Raw genomic sequence first — 23,052 nt, 5'->3', positions numbered from 1 at the left:
TCTACAAATAGAGCAAGCCCACCTGTGAACGATGCTCTCCCACTGCGAATTGAATAATAGCAGAGTTAGGTGTATGGCTGCTGTCGATGCGCTCCACAGTACTAGAGTCAATCTTCAGTTCGCTGCTGATTTCTGCACTCTGAATAAAGTCCTCTGTCTTTAGGTCCTCCACACGCTTCAGCTCCCCATCAGCTAGTTGAATGATGGAACCCTTGGTGAAGTAGGGTGGTAAAGCGGGTGTGGAGGGTATAGGTGGAGTAGCTGGCAGGCTAGCAGAGGCTGGCAGGATAGGTAAGTGTAGTTGTGCCTGAACCACAGCACCTGTCGAATGGGGGTAGGAGGCTGGTGTCTCAAAGGACTCACCTTTCGGGGTTGCCGAGGTCACAAATGCATGCGGCAGTGCTGCAGCAAAAGTTGGTGCTGTAGATGTGGCAGTAGCTTCTGCTCCACTTACAGGGATAATAACAGGCTGAGTTCCTGGGATAAGCAGGTGTGGAGGGAGGCTGGTGTGGTAACTGACATGCTGTGGCTGCCCTGTACCTGCAATGTACCCAATAATGGGCTGATGAGCCGGATAAAAGTTGGTGGACGTGAGGCCAAGGGACAGTGGCTCGGTTGCACTATGTGTGGTATGGATAACTGCATGGGGTGAAAGTGTGGTAACTGCAGCCTTTAGACTATCCACAGGTAAAGGAGGAGGTGGAAAGGGATGAGAGGTGCTTGAGGAAGTGCGAGAAACTGGCTTTCCTGCACAGATGCCTCCTTTTTCAGCTGGGGCCAGAGGGGGTGGTAGCTTGTCTTGATTTCCCCCTGGATCTACATTGCTGGAGTTATGACTGTTGGGAACTAGAACTAATGAGTTCCTTAGGTTGTTATTTTCCTGGACATATTCCGGCGGAAGCGTCATGTGCCGGGTCTCGTAGTGTTCTCGCTGGTGGATGTGGTGATGCTGGGTGGATAAAGACCCTTTGGCTATGCTGCTGATCTTGGGTTCGGAGAGCTGGTTGAAGCGACGGCTTCTTTCCGGCTCACCGTTTAGCATCTCTCTAGGTCTGCCATCTTCCTTTTTAGGCATGGGTCCATCTGAGTACTGAAGCAGAAACTGAGAGGGCCCACTAAGAGCGAGTGTATGTTGAAGATGATGGGGAAGGTGGCTTTGGGGTGAGGATGCAGTACAAGGCACTACACTGAGTTGGGAGCTGGAAATTTGGACATACTGGGTGGAATGGGGTTGAGGTATGGTGTCTGAAGTGGAAATTACTGGATCATGTTTGGATGCTGGAGAAGAAGTAGTACCAGTGTAAGCTTCAGTGTGTCGCTGGGAGGATGTGGTGGTGGTGGTGGATGCAGGGGGCAGAAGAGGAGATATGTAGCTAGTATAGGGTGCTCCATATGATGGGCTGATAAAGTGCACATTGGGGGGCATGGGTGAGTACTGAATGGGGCCTGTGTGTTGAGAAAGTGGTGAAGGATGCACAGCAGGGATGGTAGTTGTTACAGTTGGAGCACGAGCGGACTCGACAGTGGACACCATTGGTTTGAACTGTGGGCCTTCAGATTCTGTTGAGCTGCTGGTGTGCTGCTTTTTGCCCTCGTGCCCACTGGCCATGCTGGCAAGCCAAGCAAGGTTCCCTCCACGCTGGCTCTCACTGGCAGGCGCCATAACCATGGGCCTATCCTCTGAGGGAAGGGTACATGCTGGAATTTCACGTTTCTTTGGAGGCAAACACTCATTGCTTCGCTCTTGGTTGGACTTCATGATAAATATATCTGCTGTACCTTTTTTTAAGGTGGCTTCTTTATGCTATATATTTCTTTAACTCGTTTTCCCTTAGCACCTCTCTCTTATTCTTTGCTTGTTCCACCCGCTGATTGGCTGGTGCAGTGGGGGTACTGGGGGTGGAGAAAAGAGGGTGACGGGAGGTTTTTCTTGTCCTTATGGCTGGATGGATGCTGATCTCAAAAGAAAGCAACAGAACGCATGCCTGCTGTGAGAGAGCGCTTGCCACGATTCATGCGGAATCATTTCTCTCTGAACGCAAGTCTCCAAGTCTGTAGCAGAAACCTGCAAAACACACAAAAACAGATGCACAAACACTTTAGGTACTCATTGCATAACCAAATTAAGGAATTCCCATAATGGTATCAAGTTCACTCCATGGTGTATAGCTGGCAATGTATATATACATATATTGTGTTTAGGTTCAGTTGCAAAGAGATGGGCAATATATCTCTAACTTGCAGTATTATCACTCCACTTTCAGCTGTCTACCTTTCTCCAAAACTATACAGCATACACATGTGCAGTACAAATATGCAGTACTGAATCCTATCCATAATTCATAAATGCTCATGAAAACAATCTGGCTCACAATGACATTCACAAGGTGAACATAGTAAGCTGTGCTGCTAATTCGATGGAAGAACAGCCTGCTCATGTGAGTTCGCATCTAATGAACTATAAAACATGCAGATCAACCAGATAATCAGCCTTTGATCTTTCAGAGATATTGCTTGTTTAGTATTCCCCCCCTGTGCCTCATTGATTGCTCCCACTTCGGTTCTATGCGCTTTGTCCAGCAGTGGTTGGAGAGATATTCTGCATTTCAAAGAGTGGGATGGTAATGATTTAAGAAGTGTTTTTAAAAAAATAACATTTGGGTCTTTCCCAAAGTGACGCCACAGGTGGAAGCACCCAATTTGTCTGGAATGACTGTATATTCTCCAGCAATATGCTTTCCTTGTAAATGGAAATAACTCAAACAAGTTCCATCGAGACAATTCCCATGTGGACAAAGTGATCCCGTCCCTGCTAAACAACTTGGAATACCAAAAGTTGCATAAAAATTAATTAAGATTTTAATATCAATACTGCCTCCAATATTAACCTTACAATTGGTTAGAATAATTTCACACAAGTTGGCATAGCAAAGACCTTAAACATCCCTGTTGGTTCAATTGGATTAATATATGCACGTGAACAGTTCACAGAACCACATAAGTAATCGTCCCTGAATAGGTTTGCCATGCATGGTTTAACAACATGCTCTCATACGAATGAGCAGCAACCATCTCCGATAGTACATCCTGCATAAAACTGGATACAAGCAGCCACCGAGTTGCATCAAAAAGCATTTAGAAAAAGTTTCCTGAAAAAAAAAATCTACTAAAGAATGAGGGAAAAAAAAATCATATCCTGTCCTGAGTTCCATTGGCAGGTTTTTCATTGCGAGTCTACCAGAGAGACCGTCGTGACCTTGGGGAGTTGATGAGGATTTGCCAAAAGGGGTTAAAGGGGTTAAAATGGATCCACAATCCTGTTTCTTATCATAGATGTCTTAAAGCTTCACCTGCCAATAACAGCAAACACAAAAACACTAGGCCAAAAAGAAAAACGTATTAAACTCTATTTTAACTACTTAACAGGAAAAACTTGAAAAAAAAAATGATGCAGAAAGTGCAGGATTTTAGGGGAAAAAAGATGAAAAACACACACATACATCAAGCTGCTATAGAAACATGACAAACATGACCTTGCTGTTTTTGGGGTCACTTGCAAATAATACCAAGATATAATATCATGTTTCTTCTTTATTCTTCTTCTGCCGGTCCAGATTATTCTTCCTCCAGGCTATTTTCATCAGTGGTAAATACAGCAGACAAAAACATTCAAGTATGCGAATGAATGAATTGCCAGAATCGAGATGGTGCAACTCTTTTATATTGCATTATTCCTTTGTTGGTAGACTATCATATTGCAATGCCAAATTTAATCAGCTGAACTGGAATTAAGTATGGAAAATACAGTCATTATTCAGGAACTACTGTAGCAATTAAGAATAATAAGAATAATAAAAAAAAAAAACGCACACACGCATACTGCTTGCCAAATCTCTTTAGGTTGCATATCACATAATTATATCAGGATGATGGGTGCATCGCTTCTTCAGTTTAAGCCCTCTGACCCACTCCACTGTGTGGTATTGTGTCTCCCACACATCAGGTTTAGCTCTCGGATGGATGCTAATTAGCTGATGAGTTCATCAGAACATCACATGTTTTAGAGTAGGGGGAACGCTAAACTGTTCTTCAGTGCGCAACACGCACCTATAGGAGAGAGGCTGAGAACCATTCCTTAACACCAGCAAATACTTTCCTTGTGACTTCAGTGAAAAGATAAAAATGACACTAAAAAAGGAATGAGAAGGAGTGAAGGCGAGAAGAAGACAGATTTGGAAAGAAAGAGAAAGGGAAGCACATTCTGGCAAAGAAAAAAGGAAAGTTCTTTTAGCAACCAATTAATCTTCAGCTCATCACTGTTCTTTAACATTCTGTAAGCTAAATTGAAATTACAGACATTGGTGGAAAGAGTTATTCCAGCATTGCAGAGGTTACAAACATCATTAGTAACTATTATAAAATAGCCTTAAAAATGGCAAGTAAATAAACCAGAGACAGAGACATACAGACATTTTGCTGTCTTCCCACTCAGATGTCCTTAGTCCTCCAGGGTCTCGTACAGTGGCCACACTTACCCTGATGCACCCATTGCTCTAGAACAGGATCAACCTGAACTCATCAGACCACATGACCCTTTTTCATTGCTCCAAATTCCAATCTTTATGCTCCCTAGCAAATTAAAGCTTTTTATTCTGATTAGCCTCACTAACAAGTGGTTTTCTTGTGACCACACAGTTGTTTAGTACCAATCCTGTGAGTTCTCATCACACTGTGTGCATATGGAAATGCTCTTACTTTTACTATTAAACATAGCCAGGGTTTTACTGTTGATTCTTTTACCATGCAACTTCACCAAGTGCTTAACTGATCTTCCTTCATGATTTCTTTTCCGACCACATTTCTTCTACAAAGTTGATGGTTCAGCTCTATCCTTATAGGTTTTGATGATGTGTTGAAGGTGAAGGGTTCCAGGCTGCAAATTCAATTTAACTCTATTTTTGGGCATTCTGTTGCATTTCGATTTGTTCAATAGCAATAATGTTTACTGTCTGATTTGTCTCAAGCAGCTATATTTCTTACAGGTTTTGAAGTGTGAATCACTACTAAAATATTCAATAACAAAATCTTGTTCATTACCTAAACGTCATGTCTCATACAACGCAATAAGCTATTTTTCTTTTTGTCTTTTACTTGACACTCCAGTCAAGTAGGTGGTGATATTGCACCAACTACCCATGCATTCAAAAGAGAGGAAAGTCGTCTTCTTTGTTTTTTGGCCACAGTGAATCATCTGCCTCCATCTAACCCTACCCTCTGCATTCTCCTTTCTCACACCAATTACTGTAACTTCATGTTCTCTCTCACTGCATCCATAAATCTCCTCTTTGGTCTTCCTCTAGACCTCCTGCCTGGCAGTTCCAACCTCAGCATCCTTCTACCGATATATTCACAATCTCTCCTCTAAACATGTCCAAACCACCTCAATCTGGCCTCTCTGACTTTATCTCCAAAACATCTAACATGGGTTGTTCCTCTGATGAACTTATTCTCGATCCTATTCATCCTTGTCACTCCCAAAGAGAACCTTAACATCTTAAGCTCTTCTACCTCCAACTCATCCTGTCCATCACCAGAGCAAACAAATAAGGCCTTAGAGCCGACCCTTGATGCAGACCCACCTCCACCTTGAACTCTTCTGTCACACCTACAGCACATCTCACCACTGTCTCACAGCTCTCATACATGTCTTGCACCACTCTAACATACTTCTCTGCCACTCCAGACTTTCTCATACAACACCACAGCTCCTATCTTGGCACCCTGTCGTCAAGACACAATGCAAAAATAAAAAAAAGAGGAATGTCTAAAAATGTGAGTATTTGAGGAAGATGGAAGCAGTTGGTATTTTCTGCAAAAGATATGGTACATTTTTAAGAAAGGTCAATTTTTGACAATTTAAGGTTTGCTTACCCAAGTTTACCTAAATAATTTTTCATTTTGAAAATTTAAATGAGTTGACCAACAATAGATCAATTAAATTGCATAATCGATTTAATTAAACTGCATAGCTGAATCGATTAATATGGCTATACAGTTATAATTGAATGTTGGTTTCATATAAAATTAATGTTGGTTGCTGCCTCGACTGCGTTTTATGTGGTTGAACAAATAAGGAAAAATCCTGTTTTCAAAATTACTTACACCTTGCTGTAAAGTGCCACATATTAAAACTTTCGATACACAGAAAAAAATGCCTTATGATAATGCCACGGAAATTATGGCTTATCGAGTCTTGATTTTTCAGAAATTTGTGTGGTCATGACTTGAGCTTGAACTCACATTCTTTAAAAAAAAAAAATCTGAAATGCCGCTTTAAACCATCTGTAATTTGGACTCCATTCTAAAGCGCTGAGTATCACAGCTATGAAAGAAATGACCACAAGAGATCAGGAGGTTGAACCCTTCAAAGTGCACCGACTGGACTGTTTTTATGGCTGTCTCATGCAACCAGTCTGACATTGAAGATTAACGAAGCCAATCTTCTAGCCAAACAGCAGGCCGAGGGAAAGCCTAATCTTCCACTATGGCAGCATCCCTGCTTTATCCCTCTGGATTACAAGGAAGAGGAGAGAATCACGGCTCGGTCTGCTCTCCTACTATAGAGACAGCACGGCACGCACACTGCACCCGATCGGGGAGGGAGGGAGCACAATGGAGCAGCCTCTACTGACCTACATTAGAAGGAACACTACTCAGCACACAGATTAACAAAAAGGCACACACACATACACACCAGAAGGACACACAGTGAAAGACGAGTAGTGAAGAGGTTTGTATTGTGCAAGCACATACTTGTAAGGGGCACACATGCACACACAGCTACTGTAAAAGAAGAACACGGTGAAAGAGACGACCATCAGTTGGATCTTGCTGAACACACAGGCTCCACAGAGCATAGTGAGTATCAGATGACTTGAAATCTAAACTTATTGTCCTCCATCAGGGCTATGAGTTACAACTCAAGGTCTCTGAGCTACAGGGAGCAGCAAAGTAGAATCAGTGCCATTTATCACAATTTTACATCCTGTCGCCTATCAACATATGTAACTTTACACACACTATATGCTGCTATCATTATGAAAGACAAAATAAATGATTCTCAGATGCACTGAGATGCTTTTAATCTCGATCAAAATATTCTGTTTGAATGCACAACTTGTCCTAATCTAACATTTAGGCTTAGGCAATAAAGATTATTCCTAAAAAGATAAATTCCTGATAAATAAACATTGTTTTTGTCACATGGAGAAAACTATACCATTTCTGATGTAGTGTTTATTCCAAAAACAGCACAAGCCCAATTAAACTGAAAAAGTAAGTTTTAAATGCTTTTCTATCAGCCATAGAATTAAAACCATTAACATTAAAACCACCTAGGTTTTAGGTTCCCCTTGTGCCCTGTGGCCCCTCGGGAGTGTGATGTGATGTTTGGTCCTGGAATGTTAGCAGTGGATTGTTTTTCCAATGCATCCCATGGGTGCTCGAATGGAATGGGATCTGAGCAGCTTAAAAGCCGAGTCAGTCTCCTTGCCTGCTGGACTCCATGTGTGACAGGCTGTGATGCACTGGGTGTTCTGATACCCTTCTGTCATGGCCAGCATTGATTTTTTTTGTGGGATTGGGCCAAGTGGGCTACCCTTTGGTCCCCGCAAGCATAGAAGGGTCTTGAGTATAATTCTTAATGAAAGCTATTTAGTTAACCTGGCAGTGGTGTTGATGTTATAGCTGATCGGTGTATCCAATCATCCAACCAGCATATGCACTATATGACCAAAAGGTACTGTATATTACACAGACACATAAACTTGTCTAGAATGTCTCTGTATGCTGTAGCTTTAAGACTTCCTTCACTGAAATGAAAATCCCAATCCCAATCCCGTTCCTGTATGATAATGCCCATGTGCTCAAAGCAAGTTCCATAAAGTCATGGTTTGGCAAAGCTGATGTGAATCAACTCAAGGGGCCGGCACAGAGCTCTGACCGCAGCCTCACTGAAGGTCTTCGGGATGACATCAGCGCCAACCTCACTAATGCTTTTGAAAGGGCAGAAATTCCCACACCCACTAAAACCAATAAATGGTCAGATGTTCAGATACTGTTGTCCAAATGGTGTGTCTTGAGAAAACCCACACAAACATGTGAGGGAGAGAACATGTCAAACTACACACAGACATGAGTTTTCTTCAAGGCTGGCTGATGGGACGCTATGGCGATTACAAAAAGTCATGTGTGGCAATATTTTGGGAGCAACACTGTTGTAGTGTGCAGGTTATGTACTGTAGCATTAAAACTGCTTACAGTTGAACAAAGTCGATGCTGACTCGGATAAGATTGAAAGATCCTGCACAATCATGTTACGCATAGTCTGAGCAACAGGTCAGGCAAATGTCAAAAAATGTATTTGTCTGCTAGCGTAAAAATGAGATTCACTGATGGAACTGATATGAAAACATGGTTGAATCAAAGTGACAAAATATAAGGTTTATGCACCGTTTTGGCTGCTGCAATGTTGTGCAGTAATGGCACGTGGCCAACGTCCATGGCAGTAGACTAAACAAAGTACCACACTTAACTAAACAAAGTGACCGCAACACCAGTGGAAAGTTTTAAAAATGAGCCTAAAGGAATTTTCACATTTTGAGACATCTCATTTAGACAAATTAAGATGTGTCGAATAGGTGGTGGGAACATTTACAGTTCAACACGGAAACATGCCAGGTAAAAAAGTCTAGCTGTGACACGCCCTCTACTGCCACAAATCTCTGAAATGTTGTATGCAGGCAAGTATGCCAACAACGTTGGTCACATAGCAGCAGTGTGTGGACATACACACACGGTTACGCATAGTGTAACACAGAGCTGAGGGTGCTTGTGTATTATGAGCAAAAACCTACTTAACGGTATGTTGATTTTGTCTGCATAATTGATATTTCAATCACCTACTTTACTTTACAGCTCCAAGCTCCTTGGTTCAATCCCAAGGTCGTGTTACCGTCTGTGTGGAGTTTCATGTGCTCGTCCATGCGGATTTCCTCTGGGTTCTTTGGTTTCCTCCCAAAAACAAGGCGGACTGACTGCATGATAGTGTATGAGTTGCCCTGGCATCCCATTCAGGCTGCATTCCAGTTCACGTCCCATCTACTAGGGATAGACTACACCATGAACGTTAAATGCATTCCCAACTTAAAGAAAGTTTACTCGCACCTGAATCTGTGCGCTTTTTTTTCCCGTTCATCACTTCCATAATTATTCATTAGAATTAATAATTCTGCATCCAGATATTCTGCATCCAGATATTCTGCATGTAATCACATAATATTCTAGATCTTGAGTAATTGCCCCTAATGCATTATCCCTAGCAATCAACGACACATTGCAATTCTGCACTGTTGCTCTTAAAAGAAGGCTCTACACCTTTAAGAGGTGGGCACACACTTGGCACACAAACGCGGCTCTCCCTGGCTTCCCTATCATTCTGAGTCTGAGCGCCAGGTCCTCACAAAATCCACTACCAAAAGCAGACGAGGGGGAAGACCTAAACAGAAACCGAGCACTCTTTAAACACGACGGAGTTTCCGAGCAGTTGCATGACTTGCACTTTTGCGTCCGAGCTGGGAAGAAAAGTCCTGTGGCTGGTCGACTCTAAAGGGAGAACCGTGGATAAACGCACACTTTGTGCCGTAGTGAGCAACAGGAGGCAAACCAAACCATGAGTCCATGAGCGTGAAAAACAGGTCAAGCTTACCTTAGGACTCCTGTTCCATCTTTTCCAAAGTGTCCATACAGGCAAACAATTCTTTTTGTAACTCTTCTGCCCTACGCTGCCTACATCTTCCCTTTCTCTTCTCTCGCTGTGTGGCTACGCTCAGGCTACGCTCCGCCATCCAGGCCCTGAGTGTCACACACAGGCAGCCCTGAGCCGGCTCCCTGCTGCCTGCATGCATGTAGCACACCAGTGTGTGTTATGCAAGGGCCTAGCTCCTCTCTCTCTCTCTCTCTCTCTCCTCTTACAAACACACACATACACACACACACACGCTCTAACTCACTCACTCAATCAGCTCCTCCCATGCCTCGCCTCACTGCCCTCCACCGACTCCATCAGGTATTCATTCAAAAAAAAAAAAAGAAGAAGAAGAATACGCCAGCTGGCACCAAGCCCAGACTACACTCTCAAGAAGCAGGAAGGAGGAGACAGGGAGGAGGAATCACACACAGACAACCTAGGGCTAAGAAAATGAGATAGTTGATCGAGACAGGGATGGAAAAATACGATTAAACGAGATTAAACAAGAGTGATAATTGGATATATTTAAGCACCGACACTCCGGAGAGAAAAGGTCAGCTAATGCACCTCACCAAATGTTCATAGCTGTCTTTGCAGCTGTCACTCAACCGTACAGGCAGCTGGATGGTTGCTGGTTTCTTTATAAATCGATTCACTCGGTGGTCACTGCATCAGCCAAACCTGATATCCGATATACTGTATAGGTCATGCATGCATTAAGGGAAAGGGACCACAGCACTACCGCGCACTAGCATCTGAAATCTTACTGTATGACCAGTTTTCTGGACATACTGTATTACATGTATGTCGATCCCTTTACAAAAAACACATTATAAAAGGTATAACTACAAACCTACCTATATACAAAACCACCCTGTAACTGAACAAAAGAGGATAATGAATGCATCCTACCAAGCTGAGATTCCTAGTTAATGTGAAAGACTGAATCCTGAATCAAAACTGCAGGAGATAAATGCCTTGACAGTAAAGTCATTAGCAGCACTAAGAGCCCCGATGCACGTCTTATTACAGGAACAACAATAACTACAGTTATGGTACATGGCAAAAAAAAAAAAAGCTAAACTCTTCGATGTATATCTTTTACACTGTAATTTGAATGTAATATACATAAAAGATGACTTACGGTACATAATTAAGGACAACTCTTCATCTTTAATTAGCTTTTAGACAAAACTACTTGCTCCATCCAGGGAGAGAGAGAGAGAGAGAGAGAGAGAGAGGGAAAAAAAAGTACTAAAAGTGGAACAGGAACAGGTGCACACTTGACGGAACTGTTCTAGTGACAAGGAAATACAAAATATTATAAGACAACACTACGCGGCTTCCCATAGCATGAAAGAAATGCTGCTGTCAGTGCCATAGCTAAACTCTATAGCACAGTCAGCCGTAGAGAAGCGCTGAACCGGAACGTCGCTCTGACACTTTTTTTCCACTGAGAAGGAGAAAGTATATGCACATAATCTGCTGAAATTTATATACATCAGTAAGGACCGTCAATCGTCAGTAAGGCCCGTCAAGCAACAGAAGCAGTAACTTGAATGCTATAAGTTTAATAAAAGTTGATGAAGTAACATGCAGCAAAACATTCCACTTTCCAGGTCTTTTCAGCAGCACTGTGATTATAGATATATATCTGGTGCTATTAGATAAGTACAATCTCTGCCTGCTCGGCACCTATTCTTCAGAATGGAGATTTATAAAATGTAGCCTTATTTGCTCATGACAAGTACAGTAAGTAGGGGTCGACCAATATAAAATTTTCTGCCAGGGCTGATACTTATACAGATTATTAGGAATAAAGGAGACCGATAACCGATATTTGAAACCAAGTAAGTAAGTAAATGAAATCATATCTTAACCTATATTGCTTAGTGGGATGCTAATTATAACCTACTACATCCCAGGGATCGCCTAACACTATTCTAAGCTACGTGTTTGGCTCGCTGACTCATAATATCCTCAACATGGTAAAACTATTTATAAAGTCAGTCTAAAATTTGATAGTGTAGTCAGTTATACCTGACTAATGTATAATAAGAACTATATATACAGTTTATATGAAACACGCAGTATGAAGCGTTTATGGTATACGAATGAACGAACAGGATAAGTTGCGTGTACAGTATGATTCAAAACTTTACGTTTCATCTTTTACTTCGTTTTTATATGCAAAAATCATATAATATTATTTAACATATTTCTTTTACAAATGTTTTGATTGTTTTTGTATGCGAAAATATTATAGTGTTGAAAATTGGTAAATATTAGTAATGTGTTTGGGTGGGTGGAACGGATTATCAGCATTTTTATTATTTCTTATGGGAAAATTTGTATCATAATACGAAATTTCGCCTTAGAAACTTGTCTCTGGAACGGAGGAAATTTGAATGCAGAGGTTCTGCTGTGCATATATATATTTATGAGCATGCATACATAATATCCTTGTTTAGGCATTACCTTCATTACCTAAGTTTTTTTAGATATATTTTTATATTTTATATTTTGTTCTTTTATTTTTTTCTACAGCTAAGTTTTTCTATATTTTATTATTATAGAGTTTAAAAATACTAATGTGTCTAAAAATGTATAATTGGTTTCTTTTAATCTTAAAGTAGGAATGTTTTAAAATTTCGATTTCACTTGCTAGGGTGTCATTTTTTGCAAGCCACAACTTTGTGCACACACGTGTATGTTTTATAGGAGCGCTCTGGTACCTACACAAATAGTATTACACTATTGTTAGTTAGAAAACCTGATTAGCAACACACTGATTATTAGGACATGTCCTACACTTCAGCACCACTGTGTATACACAGTAGAGACCTGACAGAGGTCGCACTAGTAAAGCTTCCACTCCAGTAGCGAACACTTCCCAGAGTTAAGTGCTCTCCAAAGGTCGTTCTCTTTAAAAGAGCAGACTGTAATTTGTGGATCCCTCTACTGCCTGATAGATGAATTGCAACTCCGATGAAAATTCTTTCTAACAAACCCCAGCCAGGATGTTTAAGAGCTGTGCCTTTTTAGAGTAAATGGGAACGGTAACTGCATGACCAACAAAAAAATGTTTATACACTCTTAAGAGTTCATCCCACACCCAATGGTCCTGTGTGAAAGTGATCCCTCATGCTCCCAACTACTCTTTTATTTTCCCAACTACTCTTTTATTTTCTAACTCGCAATTTGAGTACTGAAATACGAGAGAAAAAAAAAACGACATAAATGTGATAACCTGGTCATTCAGTACGTTCAGGTCGTCAGCTGACTTCATTTTTTGCCACATCACGTTGCTGAGCCTCGACCTCACCAGCTGAAGCAACCCCAGATCATAACACTGCTTGTAGAGTGGGCACTATGCATGATGGGTTCATCGCTTCATGAGCTTCCCTTCTGATCCTGACGCACCCATCAATCTGGTGGCTCAGTCTGAACTCATCACCCACATGACCTTTTCCCATTGCCCCAAAGCCCAATCTTTATACTTTTTAGCAAAATCAAGCATTATTTGTTCTGACTTGCCTCAATTCTATGGTTTTCGTATGGCCACACATCTGTTTAGTCGCCATCCTATAAGTTCCCATTTATTTAAAACATGTGTTAAGAAAATAATCCTTTTTAGACCTACAGTACCCCAGCATTGTATGCCCCTGAAATTTCGAAATCAGACTGAATGCAACTGAACAACAGTGAGAACTCACTCACTCACCTTTTGACTTTATGCTGACTAAACGATTTGTTAAATCAAACATCAAATTATTAAAAATCAAAAGTTTTGCTGTTTAAGAAACCGTAAAAAACCCCAACAGATTATAGATTACAGAGACGCAATCACATGGCATCTAAGCAGCTTTGCAGAACTACATCATGAGTTATCTATGTCTCTAATATACGTATAATATATAATATCTATTTGTGTGGTGTAAACAGAAACAGCGTCCCTTTCTACACAACGTAAAACACAAGTGTAATTAGTTTCCAGAAAGCCTACATTAGTGGTCTAGTTCTTGCATACACTTCCAAAGAGCAAGCTTTTCCTCCATCAACATACCCGGAACCAGCCTGTTATTATAAAGCTAATAAAAGCTTTGGTGCTTATATTAGTGTAATTATAGTATCATGTGACAGAGCAGGCCAAAAAAGGGTTGCATGATGAAACCAGGCATGCACCAGTCAGAGAAATCCCCCGAGCACTTTTCAGTTCAGCATGGGAAGTGTGTGAGGCTGCGTGCTTGTGTGTGTAGGGAATGAGACGTACGGAGGAGGAGGAGCATGTGCCGTTTACACAAGTGCAACAAGCGAGGAAAACAAGCAGCGAGGGAGAGCTCGTCTGTTGCCATGGCAGCCAATTAGCCATGGCCGCTTTTCCTGGACCTTTAGGATAATTTATTGTGTTTGGATTGAAAAGGCAGACAAAAGAAGAAGGAAAAAATAAGGACAATCGTCGACACAACAAGAAAAATAAAAGCTGAGTGTTGGAACGGCTAAAAGGATGACGGGAACAGCAGGAATCAGAGAAGGATTTCAACCCAAATCAGCTCAATAATCAGACACAATCCTTTAGATCATTCCCCTCAGAATAGTGGGGTTATAAACTGAAAATGCCTAACAATCAAACATATCTTTAAGCCGAAGTATTTGAAGTAGATTTGGTTTGTCAGAATCGGCGGAATCTTTCTACCCATATGAGTAGCTCTGACTCCCTCAGTACACAGCTCCAATCTCCCAGACCACCTGCTGAAGCTCTTCAGGCTTCCCACACACACACACACACACACACACACTTCAGAAGCGCTGCCTACAACACTTTAGCTGTATGTTTTCCCCCCTCACACTCACATGATCGCTTTTTTTTCTGCGTAACTTTTCTCTCTCTCCACATTTCTTTCTCGATTTCTTTTAAAACCATGCCCTTATATAATAACAATAACACGCAGGGCTGTGCAGTAAACCAGTTCATTATTTTAACTGAATGTTAAATCTTAAGTGAATCCAATCAATCAATTATAATTTACTTCCAAATACAATAAGAATGTATCACTGTCTAATTACATAATATAAATGTCAACGACAGGTGGAATGAACCAGCGAATTAGTGACAGGATCACGGGCCACCCAGTGATCTACGTCCGCGGGGACCAAAGGCCAGTCTGTCCAGTTCAATCTAAAGGAAAAGCCAATCCAGCACAAATCAGGAAAATAATCAATGCTGGTCACGACAGAAAGGCACCAGAGCCCCACTGCCCACCATACATGGGGCCCTACAGGCAGAGAGCTCAAGACCTTCGACCTGGTCTCCAACCTCTGCACATCCACAATATACTGTATCCATGGGATGTTCCGGGCAAACAAGTCCAATCCCACAACCCAAAGGTATCCTGGTGCCAGACACCACAGCACACCCCCAGAGGCCTTGGAGAGCCACACCCCAAAGGGCCAAAGCAACCTCAGTGGCACAAGAGGAACCCAAAACCTACATTATGTTATGGCTGATTGGAGCCCATAACCCACTCTGGCTGACTCTAGAATTTGCCTCTAGAACGTATTTGATTTACTTTTCAGTTTAATTACCCTTGTGCTATTTTTGGAATAAAATCTACATCAAATATGGTATATTTTTCTCCACGCTTTTTTTTAATGCACCCTATTGCTCATTTATGCAATTCCAATCATGCAGCAGCAATGCAGTGCACAAAATCAATCAGCTTCACATACAAGAGCTTTATTTAGTGCTTACATCAAACATCAGAATGGGGTGAAGGTGATCTGAATGACTTTGACCGTAACAGATGGGCCGGTTGGAGTATTTTAGAAACTGCTGATCCCCTGCGATCACACATACAGTAGCAGTCACGTGGCGTAAAAACTAAAAAACATCTAGTGAGCAACAAGGAAAACACTACACTGATAAGAGAGATCAAATGAGGATTGCCAGACTAGATTGGTCTGAGCTGATAGAAACGTTACAGTAACTCAAATGACCATGTTTTACAACCACAGTGTGCAGAAAAGCATCTTACTGTATAATGCACGACATAGCTTGGGACTCATAGACTCCAAGTTTGACTGGGTTCACTAAATCGGCAGATATATAATATATTTTATTATTGTACCATCTGACACAAGCATACAGTAAAAACACTTCACTAAATGGGTACAAATCAAAACCTTGAATAAAAGTCAATTAAATGTGCATGACTTCACAGAAATGCTCTCATTAAAAGTCAGAGTAGAATTATGTGTTGCAATTATGCGCAATTATGTTTCACTGATGTTTAGTGTATAATCACTATGCAGTCAGTCCATAAGTATTCGGAGTGAGCTCCCAGTGCATTTCTTTATTTTTTCACCCTAATGATGTCCTCCTTTACTCTTGGAGTTCCCATGATCAGCTATCAATTACAAATTCAACACTTCAAATAAACACCAGACCTTTTATCTCCCTCATTTGTTATGAAATACCTAGGAATCAAGTTGTTTATCAGTCGGCTGTCCGATTACTTTTGCACACCGACCCTGTAGGCTGTTAAAGTCTTCCTGGAGAAGTCTATTCACACGGGAGCTGATTGAAGTCTACACTTCAATCACATCTTGACTGCTTCATTTCAAATCCATTGTAATGGTATTCAGAGCCAAGATGTTTTAAATTGTATGACTGTCTAAATACTTTGACCCAAGTGGTGTATAACTGAAAATAACTGCCTGGGAATGTAGACAAACAGATACCATGTGCGTAGACTTTACCAGAACGACTTTAAAAGCCCCTGGGGTCTGTGTGCAAAACTCTGGCCAGGGGGAATGTCTTTGATTAGTATGAATAAACAAATGGATGCCTATGATGTCTTCTTTACACTTACAGTAAACATTGTACATACAGTACTGTGCAAAAGTCTTGAGCCCCCTCTCATTTCTTCATATTAAATAAAATTCCATTACGTACAGTAGAATAAATTAAAATAAATGCAAACAAATGTTTTACTGTGACAAGCTGCAAAGTGCCTAAAGATACAATATAAAAACTGGTTGTTTATGTAACAGCCTCAGCAGCAGCAGCCTCATGTCCTCTCTCGTCTATTCCAACAACTCAGCATCCAGCATCACCAGTATACTAATGACCAACCTGATCATCGGTCATCATCTGCACCTTTTTCTAACTGGTTCATGCCTTAAGGGTTTTTTGCTTGAATTATTCATAGGTCACTGTGTTGCTTAACAAACAAAAACATTCCTCTGAAACTGCTCAGGTACAGTACAGTACATGGACTGGACTGAAAATGAGAGCCAAAAAAGTCCTTCAGGAAGCCTGGAGAACTATTCCTCAAGGCTACATTAAAAATACAAGACAGCCTGGCTCTTAAAAAGCAAAATATGAAGAAATAAAGGGGCTCAAGACTTTTTGCACAGTACTGTAGCAATGTTCCTATTTAAAATATGCAATGCAGGCCTACCCAGTCAACATATATAACATGAACGCGAAGACACACCAGTATACACCCACATTCGGATCCATAATGTGTAAGACACGCCTACTCAGAGGTGCTCTCACTTCCAAATACTGTATGAACTCAAAGACTCCATGATAGTACATAAAGGACATAACATGGCCACTCACCAGCTCTCATACATGGATTCAAAAACACACCCATGTTCTCCCCTATGGTAAAAAAAAAATTGATATAGACTTAACATTAAGCCATTTAAATAAATATTTGTACACATATATGAATCACTGCAACTATCATACAATCGTGAACACACCGCTCCCACTCTCAGGCATGCATACTATCATCATACGTGCTACTCATTGTTATCAAATCCATAAAGTTAGGCATGATGGGAAATAAGGGCGGGAGTGTGTGTTAATGGTGGCTCCCTGCCTATGGATCATACGTATGGCTCTGACAGAAGCAGAGCGCTCATTGGCTGTGTGAACAGACAAACAGTGACCCAGCAGTACCCAGAATGCCTAAAGGCTTTAATGCCCACAGTAATGACCACACACTGAGGCATGCTGGGAGATGAATGGCTGCAGATTAACTTTATGCATGTTATAATGTGCTGCCCTGGGAAACAGCACATTATGACATGAGGGAGTGTGCCTGAGCACTTCATTACTTTATTATAAAAAACAGTGTGTGAGAGTTTATTGCATTTCTGTGTGGGTGAGAAAAAGTGTATGAGCCTCTGTGTGTGTGTGTGTGTGTGTGTGTGTGTGTGTGTGTGTGTGATGTACATTCCTGAGTAGTGCGTCCGTGTGTGTGTGTGTGTGTGTGTGTGTGTGTGTGTGTGTGTGTGTGTGCGTGTGTGTGTGCCATGCTGCTTCAAGATGAATACAGCACTGTGAGGGATGGAGTGAGAGTTGAAGCAACTCCAACCTAACAGCACCTCAGTGCTGTCACACTTTCTTCATCTTTCTCCGTCACAAACAAACACACACACACTTGGTTTTTCTCTCTCTCTCTCTCTCTCTTTCTCTAGTTCTGTCCAAGCCAAGTCTGAGGGTGTAACTATAAATGACTGCGAGGGAGGGAGGGAGGGAGGTCCCTTATGTCAGCCAACTTATGAACACACACTTTTTCCTTACTATCCTAAGACCTTTCATTGCCATAATTAATATGTTAATGCAAATAATGAGTCGTGTACCTACTGGACAATGCAAGTCCTTTTTTTTACTTTGTGTCTCCACAACACTTTTAGGTAATGTCTATCGTTGGGAGGACATTTGCTCCTGACCCACTACCCCACAGTTTGATAAACCTTTCTTTATTAGCGCTATGAAGCCACTTAAGGATCCCATTCACAATGTTACACCTCCTTCGTACTTGCTGCCTCTTAAAGGGTGACTTACTGTACAGTACTGTATGTCTCTTCCGGTCCTGTCCTTTCCTCGAATCCTGCTTGACCGAACAGATTCTTGACCCTAGCTCCCTCCAACAGTGCAGTCCACTTCACTCCTCATCACCAGGTCACAACAGGACAGAAACAGAGCGCTGAATAAATAAGTGGCCCTTTAATTCGCACTAGCAAGCGATGAGTCGGTTTTGTTGCTCGGGCTTGTAGTGTGAAACTGTCCACAGCGTCCCTTTATTTAAAATGCTATAATGGCTTTGCTATCATATTAGCTTAGTGTACTAGCTTCTCGCCAGAATCAACAAAGCCTTTATTTTTCTTCTTAGGAATGTCTCTATAGTGATTAAATGAAAGGACAGGATGAACTCAAGGTTATCCTTTTTTTTTTATTCTTTTTGAAACTGCAGCTCGGTGTTGTACAAGCATGTACATGAGGAAAGTTCAGAGTTACTGCTTGCTTGTTGCTTGCTAGCGTGAACGTCAGGTAAGAAAGCGCACACACAAACATCCAGTCGGAGACATGACGGATGAGCCCCCACACAGCGTGGGATATCGCTGGAACCTAGATACCTGCTGCGGGGTTCTTGATGTGTCCGAAATCGAAAGGCAGCAGAGCGCCGTGAGCACTCGCTCACCTCTTTGTGGATGGATAGGTGAATACGAGACCGCGCTCCATGTGGCCTTGCTTGCCTCCATTGTGGCTCCCCTGGGCTGCAGCAGGCCAGACAAAGCAGCGGGCAGACTGTGGGAATTGCTTTAAGGACACCGCTGCGCTCCACAATAGCCCTCTATAACCCCTGCATGGCTGACTAATGCATACACCGCCGGTTCTATCAAATACACTCGATAATTTCTAGAAATGTTCACTAGGGGTTTTTTTTTCTTTCTTTTCTCTTTTTCTTTACAGTTCACTGCCTACTGACGCAAATCATTCATCTGGATTTGCAAATCTATGTATTTAAAAACCTTTATCATTTCAGTACGAGTCTCATTTCATGACAACTGACCATACAGGCTTAAATCTTAAATAAGGCATCTTTGGCAGATACGACAAGATGAACTAATGATGAGGATTATTTGGTATCATGGGAGCCTTTTTATGTGATCATCCATTCGTGGCAAATCAAACATTTAGATAACACTGAGCTAATAAACACTGGAGAATAGCAGGCCACCCTTTCCAACCCCCCCGCCAGCCATCTTCTCTATAAACAGCATGAAATCCGATAGCATGAGAACTCTACGACCTAGAGCAGAAAGAAAGAAAGAACGACAGTGAGAGAAAGAGAGAGAGAGAGAGAGACAGAAGGGTGAAAGATGACTGCTCTGGACCGGGTCATGCTCAGAGCTACAGCTCACAGGCTGGACTTTAGGTCGAGCTAAGAGCGAGCTGGATTCGTAAATAACAAGTCTTTGTTCTTATACATGTCAAATCACTCAGTCGCAAATCAACTGCTGTGCTGGCCACTTTATTAGGAACACCAGCCTAATTCATGCAATGAGCCAGTAGGTCATTCATCATGTGACAGGGAATGCAGTGCATAGAATCATTAAACCTGAATTTGATCATGATATGGTTGCTAATGATAAGTGGGCTGGTTTGAATATTTAAATGAAATCATTTAAGAAATCCCATGCCTTGTGTCCTAAGTCTCTTGTTCAGGCACCTGTCGTCCTGTACACAACATAAGCCGTATGGAAGGTGACTAAATATGAAGATTTAAGGAATGCTGATTTCCACAATGCTGATTTATCTCCTGTCAACTCCTACATGGAGCAGGAATAGCGTTAAGTTAGATTAGAACAACGCCACCTACTGTAGTAACACATTAACGTCTTGACACGTCTTGATTGTGGATGCAGTATTTTCTGTTGATGTGAGATCAGGTTTCTGATGATGGATAGTGTGTGTGTTTGTGTGTGTGTGTGTGTGTGTGTGTGTACACTGCAAAGTTTTGATCTACGTTCCATTATGCACTATTAGTTACAACGTATCTCAAACTTATTTCTCTTAACATACAGCACATATACTGTACATATACAGTCATGTTCAAAAGTTAGTGCCCCCTCTTTTAATTCTGTTTTTTTTGGGTGCGAAAACAATAAGAATCATCTGATCGTAGCAGGTCTCAGTATAAGGCTAATCTAAACTCAGACAAACACCAACATATAACTTTTTCCACCGTGCCACATGTTTCCTTTTTTTTCTCTTTATTGTTCTTAAATGCACTGTTTCAATAAACAATGATAATTATGTTTTTGCACAAGAAGAAAATGTACTAACTTTTGAACATGGCTGTTAATAAAAAGTTATGCATTATTCGTTCTGTTGAATGGTTCTGCAAGACTTGAAGGCCCAAAATAAATCCTCATACTAAATTATATATGCAGAGGTTTTGAGCAGGTTAGATAAGTGTGTAAAATGAGAAATGGTGTGTGTGTGTGTGTATACACGCTCTTTACTCAGCAGGTCCCTCTGACAGCCCCACTACGCCTACCGAAGGTCATAGTGTCACCTTCCACAAGGCAGGCATGCGACTCCTCACCCGCAGCGACTGTTTGCAGGGATAATACGGCGCTTAATGTGTTTTCTAAGAACAAGGCTTAGAAATCATAAACGCATACTATGGCAGTGAAAAATCTGATGTGGCTGATGAAATACGAGAGGTACAGTATTGCATAAACCATCTCACAAGTTAAAAGAGCTTGTCCTGAATTGTGTTTACCCATCATACCCAAATCATTTATTAGTAATTACAATTTCTTCATCTCTACATGTATGAATCGCTATGGGGAATTGACCGACCTCTTTATTATTACCACCTCGGCACTATGGTAAGATTCGAAAGACTTTACCATAGTGGAAAACAATGTGTCTGTTACAAAGCACTAGAGGGTATTCAACTCAATGCAGTACTTTTGATAGTGCAGAATAACAGAACACAGATATGAAAGTAAAAACTACCTTTATTTCTCTATAAATACCCAAATGCACTTATCCCAGCATTTCACTAGCGCTTGGATACCATCGAAGTAGGAAGTTTACTCAGTGCACCGGACCCATGATCAGACTGCCTATTTCAAGTGTGAAATGCTGGCCTCCCAGGAACTCCTTTAATAAAAAAAATAATAATCACTTGGAGGTTTGGGGATCTATGGTTCCGGGTTCGAGCCCCGTCGGTGGGGTGCCACATCACTTAATACCCAGCCACTGCATGCAGTGCCGGTCCCAGGCCCAGATAAAATGGGAGGGTTGCATTCAGGAAGGGCATCCGGCGTAAAACCTGTGCCAAGCTGTTGTGCAGATTGATGGTCCACTGTATTGTAACAACATTACAATACAGAGTCTGTATTGAACTTCAAGTCTTCTATAAATGTCAATAGCTTTAAAGCCTTTATTCACAAGAAATTTCATGACAAGTCTTAGGAAGATATGAACAATCCTTGCATTAAATAAATATCTCCTATCAATAATCATCTGTCACAAATGTCCCTGTGCAAGTTAGTACCAAAGAAACAGTGTATTAGGAAGACGTCATTAATATAAAACTCTGATTTGCCTAGGGCCGATTTATCTTTTTTGTTTTTGAAGGTAGGAGGAAACTAGAGATCCCCTCACAGGCAGTAAGGATCGAAGCATAAAATAAAAGTTTTTTTTAAAGCAGTTTTTATGGTTTCTTCCCGTAGTTAAAGGTGTAAAATATTAGTAAAGCCTTACTGTTACAGTTATCTCACCAAAGCCAAAAGCCTCAAGCTTCATGTCTAACAGCAGCCTGGAAAACATTAAGTCACTTCTTAATAGATGTTGAATATTTTTTCAGCATTGCCAAATAGGAGGTGGATCAAGGTGCAAAGCCACATCACTCTGAGAGCTAGAGGCCTGCCACTGACTTCAGAGGAAATTCCGATTCACTGATGTGCTCTGGGTGGTCCGTTCACAGCAGGAAGTGCAGATCTGAAGCTGGAAACCACAGGACAGTTCTGAGTTCCGGCCTTTCTGAACACCAGCACAATCAGCACATTAATCTCAAATCTGAAGTCAACCACTTTTAAAGACAAACATCTTGTTCTGATGTCTTTTTACTGTTCATCAACACGCTGGACGGATAAACTGTATAATATGTCACAACGACATATTCCATTTCATTCAGACGCTCCAGCTACTCCAGAATCTTACTATGATTTTAACAGATATATAGTCAGCCTGGTAACCATTCAAAAATAACTAATATGACATAAAACGTTAGGGGCAATCATTTCACCACTATTACACAGGGCACCGAGCTAATACACAGAACAGGTAGCAGACTGGATTAAATATTGGTGGGAAAAAATAAGAAATAAAATGGATAAGTATCTGTATTGGGTGATGCTTAAGA

At 41.3% G+C, this 23,052-nt stretch overlaps 1 protein-coding gene across 3 annotated transcripts in view; it reads right to left on the bottom strand.

The window, feature by feature from the left end:
* Positions 1–23,052, bottom strand: part of atxn1a (ataxin 1a) — a 110,450-nt gene that overhangs the window by 9,574 nt on the left and 77,824 nt on the right. For 2 of the 3 annotated variants that reach the window (XM_053491795.1, XM_053491797.1), the window contains exon 4: positions 23–2,065. In XM_053491795.1, coding sequence (XP_053347770.1) covers positions 23–1,759 — 1,737 coding nt within the window. In that variant the 5' untranslated portion in view covers positions 1,760–2,065. Of the gene's footprint in view, positions 1–22; positions 2,066–9,766; positions 9,974–23,052 lie in introns of those variants that run through there. The other variant, XM_053491798.1, reaches the window with a different exon arrangement.

Source organism: Clarias gariepinus, chromosome 3 (assembly GCF_024256425.1).
Source record: "Clarias gariepinus isolate MV-2021 ecotype Netherlands chromosome 3, CGAR_prim_01v2, whole genome shotgun sequence".
Lineage (NCBI taxonomy): Eukaryota > Metazoa > Chordata > Actinopteri > Siluriformes > Clariidae > Clarias > Clarias gariepinus.
The sequence above is the reverse complement of the archived record's forward strand: the minus strand, read 5'-3'. Positions and strand labels throughout refer to the sequence as shown.